Source organism: Filicampus tigris, chromosome 6 (assembly GCF_054856515.1).
Source record: "Filicampus tigris isolate MCC_2025a chromosome 6, RoL_Ftig_1.0, whole genome shotgun sequence".
Lineage (NCBI taxonomy): Eukaryota > Metazoa > Chordata > Actinopteri > Syngnathiformes > Syngnathidae > Filicampus > Filicampus tigris.
This window is the reverse complement of record NC_141222.1, coordinates 14,034,722-14,046,782: the sequence shown is the minus strand read 5'-3', so window position 1 is coordinate 14,046,782 and position 12,061 is coordinate 14,034,722. Positions and strand designations below refer to the sequence as shown.

Here is a 12,061-nt window from a genome sequence, read left to right as displayed (position 1 = left end):
TGTATGATCACCTTATACACAAATAATTGATGGATAACTAGTTTTGAAATCAAAAGCCAGTAAATAGTTTGTTCAACAATTTTTTTATGTATTTTAAATTAAGAATTGGTAACAAATGCTTGACATATTTAATATGTTGTGTTAACAGTGAAGGCAATTAAAAAAAAAACAACATGTCAACACACATGATTTGTCTTCGCCGGCCACATAAAATGATGTCGCGGGCTGGACCTGGCCCCCAGGCCTTGAGTTTGACACCTGTGTTCTAGCGCAGAAGCATGCCAGATGCATGCTGCATTTGCTCCACAGCACACAGCATCCTCAAAGGGAACCTTCACATCAGCAAGGCATTCACCACAATGCAGTGAATTCTAAATAGTTTTCATATGGAGCGCAGGGGGGGGTCTGGGCTGCTTTGTCTGCCCGTGTGTGCGCTTGTGTGTCTGTGAGTGTTGTTGTAAAGAGAGTAGCCTTGAATAGCTAGCAGTCTGATCCAAAACTGTCATGTAGTATTAGGCCTAATGGGAGAGCAATGTCTACAGCAATACACCCACACACACAGACCCACACACACACGCACACACACTAACATATGCACACGCACTCCAACATACGCACAGAGACAAGAACAGGTACATAAATAACCCCAGACAGAAATTCATATAGATGTATAGAATATTCTCCAAAGATTTGTGAAGCAATAATTATACATGAACATAAAAGATAATTATACAAAGAGACTTGCTGGTATATACACGCACACGCACACACGAACACACTTATATGCTACAGCGAATCAGCAGAGCTGGCCAGAGGCTTTCATACAATAAAGTAAAAAAAATAAAAAAAGTGAAACAGGATAAAAGCATTGAATGTCAGGCCTGGGTCACACATGTCTCTTCCCATTGCTATTTCTTCTTCTCACCACCTGGCTGACAGAGAGAACACTTCCTTGACTTATTCATCACCCTCCTCCAGCTCAATGCAAAACCAAAAACATCGGCATTGCATAAAGGTCACCATGATGGAATTTTTTGAAATGTCCGCTGGTGGTGTTGCAGACAAGTGCTGGGTGGCAACGGGCAGCAAGTCACAGCTACTTCACGCTTTCACGGGAGCCTGAAATCCATCCTAAGATTAAATAAATATGTTTGGTTTATTAGCATAGTGAAATAAAAAAACATATTTATTGAAAATATTAGAAGTAATATAAACAATTTCTGTTGGTATTGTTTTCACGAAATATTGACAGGTGTAATTTCGCGTTTGGTTCATCGTCTGCGAGGAGATCACGTAGCAGTTCACTTTTTTATATCTATGGCTCAAGTGCAGTCACCCCTAGCTCCGCCCCTATTTGTCCTGGTAAAGGGGTCCATGCTCGCTTTTGGCCCAGCAGTATGCGGGGTGGAATGACTGCTTGTGTGCTCCTATAGGCTCATCAGACAAAAAGTAGGGTAAAAAGTGCTATAATTATTAGGGTATTTTGACAAATGCATGTTATAAACCCAATAATAAGATACCTGGGGTTAAAATTGTGGTGGGGGATCCATACTATGTCTCCTTTAACACTGCCTGTACATTTCATAGAGGTATTATAATGGTGATCGTTACCTGTTGTGGTTCCATTTCTCCTCTCCAACTGCACTCCCATGAGCAAGATGTCTTTTTTTTTTTTTTTTTTAATCCAAAAACGGCAACGTCATACACAGTGTTCTCACTGTTTTGTCTCTCCTGACCTGATGCGTCCTAAAGCTTAAAGTCCTTAATGTGCACCGTTTTCGCAGTAGACCGTAGAGGTCAATTCACAGAGACAGAGTTCAACGCCTGTAAAATATTTCAGTGGGTCCTCAATGACACACTGTCTAGCTTTGGCTTGGTTCCCGCTGTCATACTGTCAGTTCACAGCAGATCACCACAGGATTAAGTAACCTTTCTCTCCTTATTAATCATGTGGCATGTAGCACTACCATATGCGCTGTTTCAGCATTCCAGTATCCTTAATGGTATTGGTTGGGCTGTAACTGTAAAATACCTTTAGTAGTAAGAGCAGTTTGCTGTGTATTCATTCCCATATTGTAACAGTGGCACAGTCTTGTGTGACAACAGGCAGTGTTGACTTGGTTTGTAGCCGGACCCAGGAAACAGGATTAAACAGCCATGCTCAGAAATTTCATCATCAGGATTTCCCTCGGCGTGCGGTCTTTGGCTTGCTAGCTAATTAAAAACATAGAGGAAAGACAACGGGATCTTACCTCCTTTCTTTATCCTTTTCGTTGTTCATCAAAGAGAAAATCCAGAATTAAGTTGAAGAATGTTCTCTCCAGGCCAACACTTTGATCCATGAATGAGCATTCAGTATTTGTGTCGATTTCCAAGTCTAAAGTTATACTGTAAGGGTCTTTGATTGCAGATTTACAAAAGCACTAAAATGCACTGACGTTTCCACCAAGCAGTACAGACCAGTTCAGATCACCAAAGTCCCATTCGGAAGGTAAACCATCTCGGAAAGACAGTAGATGATCTTTTTGGATAAGCGTTGGAGCTGGACGATCACGGCTCTACTGCAATGTAGTCAATCTACATAATGTTGTTTTGTCTTACTAGCATGTGGCCTCTTTCCAATTTCAATCTTGCTGCAACAAAGAAGTAATGAAATCAACTGGTGGGTTATTTTTAGGTCCACCCTTATTTAATGATAATAATAACTTCAATTTATTTAATGCCTTTCAAGGGACACAAGACTACAGTAGAATGGTGGTTGTTACTTCAAAAAGAGGTTGCTGAAAACTGCTTTAGCATGAATCACTTGTTTTGGGACACCGCTTTTGACAATGGCAATGAAAAAAAAATTGGGGAAATTCGAATCAAAAATTACGTTATTTTAAGAGAAAAGCATTTATACATTTACAGATATTAATAGTTAGTACTATATTGGTCACTTCCTTCTTCAAGATTTTCAGGATTTGACATTGGTACCAGAAACTGGAAGGCGGTGCGTCCTTTGATTTGTTGATTTGTTTGAATCTTTCGGCAATTTATCCCCTGAGAAATACATAAAATAGTTACTTCTTAAAAACGTGGCCATCTCTTAACTGGATGGTGTTCAGGTTGATATTGATCCCCCTTGGTTGCTTCCAATGCTACATTATGGATGTCAGTGGACCTTTCTGTGGACTTTTTCCCCACAACTGACTTCAAAACATGAAGAGCAGCATCTTTCCAATGACCCTTGACTATCAATGAGCAATTGAACATCCTCCAACAGCAAACATTCCGGTCAACTTCTCCCTCATTTTTGCTTTCAAAAATGACAATCGCTTCTCTTTTTTGTGTTGCACTTAATTTCTTGATTCATGCAAAAATAACCACCTCAGCCTTACCGAGCAGAGCGAGGCAGTCTGCTCAAGCGGGTTCATCCTGAGTCGGTGTGATAGCACGGAGTCTCAGTTCCACAACTTTTGCATTCCTGCAGGCGTCATTTGAGAGTGATGAGTTACAAAAACCTCATTTACACGGTCTGCAGAGCGCAGACATTTAGGGAAGCTTTTGCACATTTGGTCAAGAGTGATGCAAGGTTATTTACTTGTACAAGAAACTTGCTGTCAAAGATCAACTGTGTTCCTATGCAGAGTTTAGTTTAGTTCAGGAGAGGCTGTAAGTGATATCATGAAATGCTGTGTGCATGTTATTTTTTGACTCTTCTCCCGAGGACCGTGACATTCAGATATTGTGCTCTGTGTGCATGCATGTGTGTGCACGTGCTTGCCTTTGTGTGAGGGGGTTAACACATGGAAGTCATGCAACCCTCGGGAGTGCAGAGCTGGAAGTGCATTTGTCTACCGATGTATGTGCGTGCGTGCGTGTATTTTGGGCTTCCTTTGGCAAGACAGCGGTCAGGGGGATATGGACACACTTAAAGTCGTAGCAGTTGCAAATGTATATTTACACATGTGCATGTTCAAGCATTTATTGTGAATTTGTGCGTGTCAATGTGGATGTGTGTGTGCGCATGACCGGAAGGAATGTCCTTTAAATGTAAAGGTTAGATGTTACTCAGCAAGGATGTATGAGAGACCTTTTTTTTTTGGAGGGGGGGAGGTGTTCACCTTTCAAACTTCCATGTTTGTTTTATGTCTGTTTTGATGGATTTTAAAATGTAAATGTTGTATAGATCCAGATCAGTGGTATAGAAAATGGGTGGGATTATGAATAGATGGATGCAAGAATGAATCGGTTTGTTTGTTTGAGTGTGAATGGCCCTGTGATCATGACCATTTCAGATTGCACCCCACCTCACAGCTCAAGTCATGAGGACAAGCAGTGTAGAAATTGGATTGAAAATGTGATTGATTGTATTTTTTAATTGAAGTTCATCCATTCCTCCATTTTACCTTAAGAAAAAAAGATGACAACATCCTACACTGGTTGCCAGTCCATCACAGAGTACGTAGAGAGACAGGCAGACAACCAGCCATACTTGCATGTGCCGTCGACAAATGGGAACTGAACCCACATGTAAATGAACCACGACACCATCAGTGACTCAAACCCAGGCCCACCACTACTTTTAAGTACAAAACTTGGTCATGACGAAGCCTTTTGGACTAAAGGTGAAAAACGTCGAGTCAGCCGTGGTGAATTACCATGTGCCTGGATTACTGAGAATCCAAGCAGACATATATTTTATGTCAAGATAAGTAATTGTACGTTGTTTTAGTCAGATTTCTCTTTTTTGCTCCACAGATAATTGCATATCAGCCATATGGACGCTCTGTAGACTGGTGGGCCTATGGAGTGCTTCTATATGAAATGTTAGCTGGACAGGTGAGTCTTACATACATACACACGCACACACCCGCATGCAGGCACACACACATGCACACACTTACAGATAATTGCTTAGACCTCAGTGGTTCCTTGACCATGACGACAAAATCAAAACATTTCCTTTTTGAAATGAGCAGAAATGTGACTAATTCATTTCAGACCCACAACAACACAGATAATAATCAATGTACATTACTTACATGAATAACATAAGTAAATAGAATGTGAAGACTGAAACAATGTGTGCATGGTGATTTCATGCTTCACTTGACGTTGCGGCCCTTCTGGTGTGGGCGCCTTGGACACCAGGTCGGACTATAATACAAATATTCCTTCCTTATTTTTCAACAAATACTACTAAATCCATATCTGTTTTATTCAATGAAAAACTTTTTTACCTGAGATGTCCCCATCTTCTGAGTGCGTGAGCAACTGGGTAAAGAGGTCATGACGCAGACGGGCTATCTCTAGCAAGCCTAGTGGAGTGTAAACGACAAATAATTCATTTCCTGAACTGTCGAGACATCTACATTAGAAGTACTGATGATAACCACCCGGCATGGAAGGCACAATGTTGGCTCATCCGCTACTTTTACTCGGATAGGTCTTCTGTGAAAACTTTGCGACAATTTTCCCTATGATTTTGAATCATTGTTGACTTCTGACCTTTACTTTCTTGTTATTAAAAACCTGCAAATGAATGAATGAAGCGCAGAATCTGTTTGCCTATGCCTTGATCGGATTCACCAAAATCCCATTGCACCACCTGCGCCACAACTTAGACTGGCTTTCACCTGGTCTAAAGTCTAGTCTACTTTCTGTCACTAAATTGTCAGGTGTGTCGGGGGCATGTAAAAGAAATTGTCCTCAATCTGCTGGAACGTCCGGCACGGCGCAGCACGGCCTGCCAAATTCTTAAACACGCATCTCGACTTGCCCCAGCATAAAAATGAAGACGCACCATTTTTTACGCCAAGCGCATGTCTACGAAATAAGAGCCCTTAATCAAAGGCACCACGGTGGTTACGAGACACTGTGACCGAAACACGTTGACTACTCTCCCAACTTCGAAGATTGTACTCTCTCAGTTGAGATGTATCACTTCAACAAACTTTGTACTCCTTGACAGCACTTACTACTTTCTTATTAGCCAGGGCTTTGTCACCTTTTTGGTACGTTAGGGCATTAGAGAAAGGGTACAAAAAACTCAAAAACAATTGAGTTTTTCAGTTAGTAACTGACGATAGATTCCACCAAAATATGAATACCGGTAGCTAAATTTGTGAATAGCAAACAGGGAATAGGCGATTGTTCACTGCACTCCATTTTTTCTTAGATTTAAGATAGAGCTGTACAGTAATAGTGGTTAGCACATCTACCTAACAGTCTAGGGGTCCTGGGTTCAAATCATGGCTCACGTCCTCCTGTGAAAATGGATAGAAAGTTGATACTGAAGGGCCTTTGTTAGGTAGCAGAAAAAGACGCCATTTAACCTCATTTGCTTAACGATGCAATTAATTAACAATCGATTCCATATAAATCAATTGATAATTCAACTGTTATTCCCTTTCATACTGCAGAGCTTCTAAATTTGGTCATTGATATTTGCATGTCAGACAAAAGCAATCCCTAATCCTGCCACTGTTGGATCCCTCTCATGCTGCATGGCATCACTTAGCAAAAAGTTGTTTGTGGTCTCAGAGCTGCAACCACCTATTCATCCGCCATGTGATAATGGATAAAACGCCAACTCTCACCAACATCACGGTCTTTCTGTCCGCAGCCTCCTTTTGATGGAGAGGATGAAGATGACTTGTTCCAGTCCATTATGGAGCACAATGTGCCCTACCCAAAGTCGTTGTCCAAAGAGGCTGTTTCCATCTGCAAAGGGGTGAGTGAAAGGTTCGATACATCAATGGCATGTTTCTGATTTTGCACTTTGTGTGATCAAGCAAGCGGTGAATCCATCTGCTGTACATTAAAAGTTAATGTGAGGCTGCTTCATACTTTCCTTCGACATGCACCATCAGTCACAATGCTCCAACAGTGCGTGGTTTCAGACAACGCTCTACACTCTCCTGTCTAACCACCCCCCCCCCACCAAAAAAAAAAAAACTAGACTAGACTAATCTTAGGTGAAGCTCATCCTCAGCAATTTAAGTGCAGTTTGTGGAGCTCTTCAATGAGGCCAATATAATTTTGATTCATGTACGAGGAAGTCTGCTTGTTTTACAATTGTCATCTTTTTGTCCTGAAAGAAACAGATGCCAAATTCTATTCCAGTGGGAAGAATAATCCATGTTCTTTAAATCTGGTTTGGCCACCTCTCACACTTTTTTTTGGGGACGGCTGTATTATTAACACTAGGAGTACCAGGATTTTGAAAGTATTAGAACTACAAATACCATCATTTTGATGGATTGCGCTCTGACAATGACGTCATTGACTAAAAATATTATTACCCGCTGCATGAGTGTCTAATAAAGTTTTTTTGTTTAATACAATTCTGTTGTGTGTATCTTTTGATATAAATTATGTCATATAAATGAATGAGAAACAGTTGGAGCGCCTATTGTACCGTGCTGCTCTCGCACTGCGTGCGGGTCAACTGCATCTTCCCATCCGGTGTAACATTGCGTTTAAAACTTGGGGCTGTGCACACAAAACACCTCCGTGAGAAGCCACCACTGATTGTCACACGGCGCTTAAATGACCCAGATGTGATGGAATGCAGAGTTGGAAGGAGTTTTGTCATAGCTCATATGACTTGACAAGGTTGCTAGAGCTAGGGCTCTTGTTTCGAACGCCACATTTGACCCCTCTGTCCAAGTTCCTTGTTCAGCAGTGTTCGATTCCTTTCAGCCGGTTTCTTTGACATTTTTGGAGGAAGTGGTTTGCCATAAAACCATGGGACTCCCCTTATGACTCCATTCCTCCGCACTTCTTTAAGGAGATTGTCCTGACAATTGGTAAATCGGTTTTGGCCATTATCAACAGCAGCCTGTCTTCTGGTGTGGTCCCCCAACATTTTAAGCATGCTGTAGTGCGACCCCTGCTAAAGAAATGGCCTTGATCAAGCTGTCTTATCAAATTTTAGACCCATTTCCAAGCTGCCTTTTATGTCTAAAATTCGGGAAAAAGTGGTGCACTCACAGCTAAGATCTTACTTGGATAAACACAATGTTATGGAAGTTTTCCATTCAGGTTTCAAGCATATTACAGAGTTAGCCCTGTAATGACATCCTCCTGGCAAATGACACTGGAGACCACGTATGTCTCGTTTTGTTGGATTTCACTGCAGCTTTCGATACGGTGGACCAAGGTATTCTTTTGACTCGCTTGCAACACCAAGTGGGCATTAGTGGATGCGCTCAAGAGTGGTTTAGATCCTATTTGGGTGGCAGGACTTTTTCTGTTAGCCTAGGTTCCTCTGAGTCCCGCTCTGCCCCTCTATCGTATGGTGTTCCACAGGGTTCTATTTTGGGGCCATTGATGTTCTCATTGTATTTGCTGCCCCTGGGTTGCATCTTTAAAAAACACTTTATTTCCTTCCACTGCTACGTGGACGACTGTCAAATCTATATCCCTCTAAGCAAAAACAAATGAGGCTTTCTCCTTAAGACCACTTTTGAACTGCATAGAGGACATCAAAGACTGGATGTCACTGAATTTCCTAAATTTCAACGAAAAGAAAACAGAAGTTATGGTGTTCGGTCCCAGCGGCTCGTCTCCATCCCACCCTGTTGTCCTGGGCCCCCTGGCTTCATATCTACAGCCAACAGTCTTAAACTTGGGTTTTAAAATGGACAGTGACCTTAAATTGGACCAGCAAATCAGCGCTGTTGTAAAGTCAAGCTTCTTTCACCTTACACAGCTGGGAAAGGAGGGGCCTTACCTTAGCCATCAGCACTTAGAAACAATCATCCAAGCTTTTGTTACATCTCGGCTAGATTACTGCAATGCACTTTATTTGGGAGTCAGCCAGTCCTCCCTCAAACGTCTCCAGTTGGTCCAAAATGCTGCTGCCCGCCTACTAACTGGAGCTCGAAAGGATCGAGCACATAACACCAATTCTGGCATCCCTTCACTGGCTCCCAGTGCATTTCAGGGTTCAATTTAAGATTCTCCTATTTGACTTTAAATCATTAAATGGCCCGGCCCCAGCGTACCTCTCCGAGCTCCTCCACTCCTACGCACCTTACCGCAGCATCAGGTCTGCGGACCAGGCGCTGCTCGAGGTGCCGAGGACCAAGCGGAGCCTCAGAGGGGATCGAGCCTTTTCTGTTGCTGTTCCTTTCCTCTGGAATGACCTCCCATTGGTTGTTAGGTAAGCCCCCTCTTTGTCCATTTTTAAAACCCGGTTGAAGACACATTTCTTTTCTGTTTGTAAGCTCACACAAGCATCCGCCGCTCCGTGAGATACCAACTTTAGTGTTTTGAAAGGCCACAGCTCCAAGTTATACTTTGTGCACACAATAATGACACATTTTTACAGGTTGCATGTAACCTGTATGTTCAGTATTGATATTATGGAATCATCCATCCCTCCATTATCCATACATCTTCTCCTCACAAGGGTCGCGGGGAGTGCTGAAACCTATCCCAGCTGCCTTCGGGCAGCAGGCAGGGGACACCCTGAATTGGTTGCCAGCCAATCGCAGGGCACACAGAGACAAACAAACAACCACGGTCACAATCACACCTAGGGGCAATTTAGAGTGTCCAATCAACTTACCAAGCATGTTTTTGGAATGTGGGAGGAAACCGGAGGTCCCGGAGAAAACCCACTCAGGCACGTGGAGAACATGCAAACTCCACACAGGGAGGACGGAGCCAGGATCGAACCCACGACCTCTGAACTGTGAGGCGGACATGCTAACCAGTCGACCACGTTATGGAATGACCCATTATGGAATCATGAAGGCATTATTTGCTACATGATTTATTGAGATAACAGTGTGTGCATATGGGGCAACTGGGTCTCTAGGGGGCACAGAACAGTACAGTGGGTCAAATCAAGTCATGCACACAATATACTGGAACATCGTGTCTCGGTCAGTATCAACAACATCGTGATTTAAAGCAAACGGCAACGGAAGGATATAAATGTTGATTTCAGTATGCTTATTGAAATTGCAGATATGCAAGCAGAAATTAAACATAGCCAAGTAGCCTGTTCCCGTTAACCCCAAAGATGACTCTTTTGTGACAACAAAGAAGTATTCAGATTTAGATGGATTGGAACACAGACATTTCAACATGTCAAATTTTAGTGTAGGTGTTTGTGTTTGAAATACTAAACATTGGAAATATTTTTTTTTTATCACCATCCGTATCTGCATGTGAACATTTCTAAATGGTATAGCTATATAGTGCCTGCAAATGTAAACACTATACTGGTAATTTCTGAATAAATTATTTCAGTTGTTATAGTTTACTTTGCTCGGGGCAAGCATCATGAGAACTGGACCGAGAAAGTTTAACTTAACCCTCAACTCTTTACTTTCATTTATTTATCTGCAATTTTATTTGTGGAGTGATTTTAAAAAATGCTTATGGTAAAACGAAGTTAGGAGGTCTAAATCATCAGTGTATTTCATGAAGGTGGATAGTACACACTTTGGCGTTGAAAAAAATTAAAACTCATGAAAAATAGTTAAGAAATGAGCAAGTTACAACTTAATATCAATGTACATGCATTGGATTATCAACCTCCCCCAACATGGCCGCCAAGTAGACACGTTGTTTGCCGGTTGCTACAGCGCTAACTTTTCCAATATTCTGAGTAACCCACTTTTATACGAAACGCAACATCTGGGGCGCGTTCGTAAATATGCTCCGAGCACGCACTGGTTCACTCCGACCCTTTGGAAACCCTGAGTTTTGTTGAAATGTGCCATTTGTGAGCACGCTAGAAATGCTGTGCACATGCAGGGATGGCAGATTTATTTGATACGGTATGTCCCAATCATATCATTTTTTTCACCCAAAACTAACTAATTGGTTTAGTATGTTTAATTGGGTTGGTGGTCTTCGTATGTCTGCACTAAAAAAAACCAAAAAAAAAACAGAAGCCAGCCATGTATAATTAAAGAAGGACCATTTTTTTGGGTGCTGCTCATACTCATGTGGGTTCTTTTTAATTTGTTCCCTTTAAAAAAAACAAAAAACTGAGTCCTTGTGTCATCTGTGGTGGGATTAAAAGTGACAGCAATTCACGAAAGGAAAAACAGAGAGAGAGCAAATTAAAAAATTACACTTATGGCACTTACTTTCGAGCCCTTCTGTGTTATTGTCATATACTGACCTAGAAAAGCAGTGGAATGAAATTAAGGAACACGAGTGAAAGCATATTGGAGAGAGAAAGTATATAAAACAACACTCTTTTTCGAGTAGAACTGTGATGTAAGATTGCCAATGTGATCCAATTGTTTTGACTCCATATCCACTTTGTCGTTCTTTACATGAAACAGCTAATGACTAAGCATCCATCCAAGCGCCTGGGCTGTGGCCTTGAAGGAGAGCGGGATGTCAGAGAACATGCCTTCTTCAGACGTATTGACTGGGAACGTCTTGGGAACAAGGAGATACAGCCACCCTTCAAACCCAAACTGGTAAATCCTGTGCACATACACTTTAAATAACTAGTCGCAAGAAAATTATTCACTCAGTGGTGGCCATATCCTAGTACATGGATGGATGTACTTGTGGATCATCATATGGAAGGATGAATGGTTTGATGGGTATGTGGATAGATAGAGTGGAGTTAGGTTGTACTGGTGATTAGTTATATAGATGCATGATGGATGAGCTGATGGATGGAAGGACGTTGGGTAGGAGAAGTGATAAAAAGATGAATAGATGACTTTGCGTGATTAGATGGATGAATGTCTAGGTGGCTGGATGGATACATGATTGGTTGAATACTGGGTGGATAAATGGATGGATTAATGTATTGGTTATTATGTGGTTGGTTGGATGGAGGATGGGGGGTGTTGGCGCTCTAATCCCCCGCTACAGAAGCTTGTTAGGGACGTGGAATGTCACCTTTCTAGCGGGGAAGGAGCCTGAGTTGGTATGCAAAGACAAAGAAAATCCAAATGCAGTACATAGAGTATATGATAGGTGGGTTTGCCTCTACATGGCGTTTGGTGTCTGTTACCAGTCCTAATGGCTCTGGATGTTGTGTGACTGTCTCGGTTGGACAGTGCCTCAGTATTAGCAGACCAGGGTG

At 41.9% G+C, this 12,061-nt stretch overlaps 1 protein-coding gene across 1 annotated transcript in view; it reads left to right on the top strand.

The window, feature by feature from the left end:
• The window catches only part of prkcaa (protein kinase C, alpha, a), a 124,538-nt gene that overhangs the window by 95,283 nt on the left and 17,194 nt on the right, over positions 1-12,061 (top strand). The window contains exons 14-16 of the mRNA XM_086033249.1: positions 4,744-4,824; positions 6,611-6,718; positions 11,301-11,441. Coding sequence (XP_085889375.1) covers positions 4,744-4,824; positions 6,611-6,718; positions 11,301-11,441 — 330 coding nt within the window. The remainder of the gene's footprint in view (positions 1-4,743; positions 4,825-6,610; positions 6,719-11,300; positions 11,442-12,061) is intronic.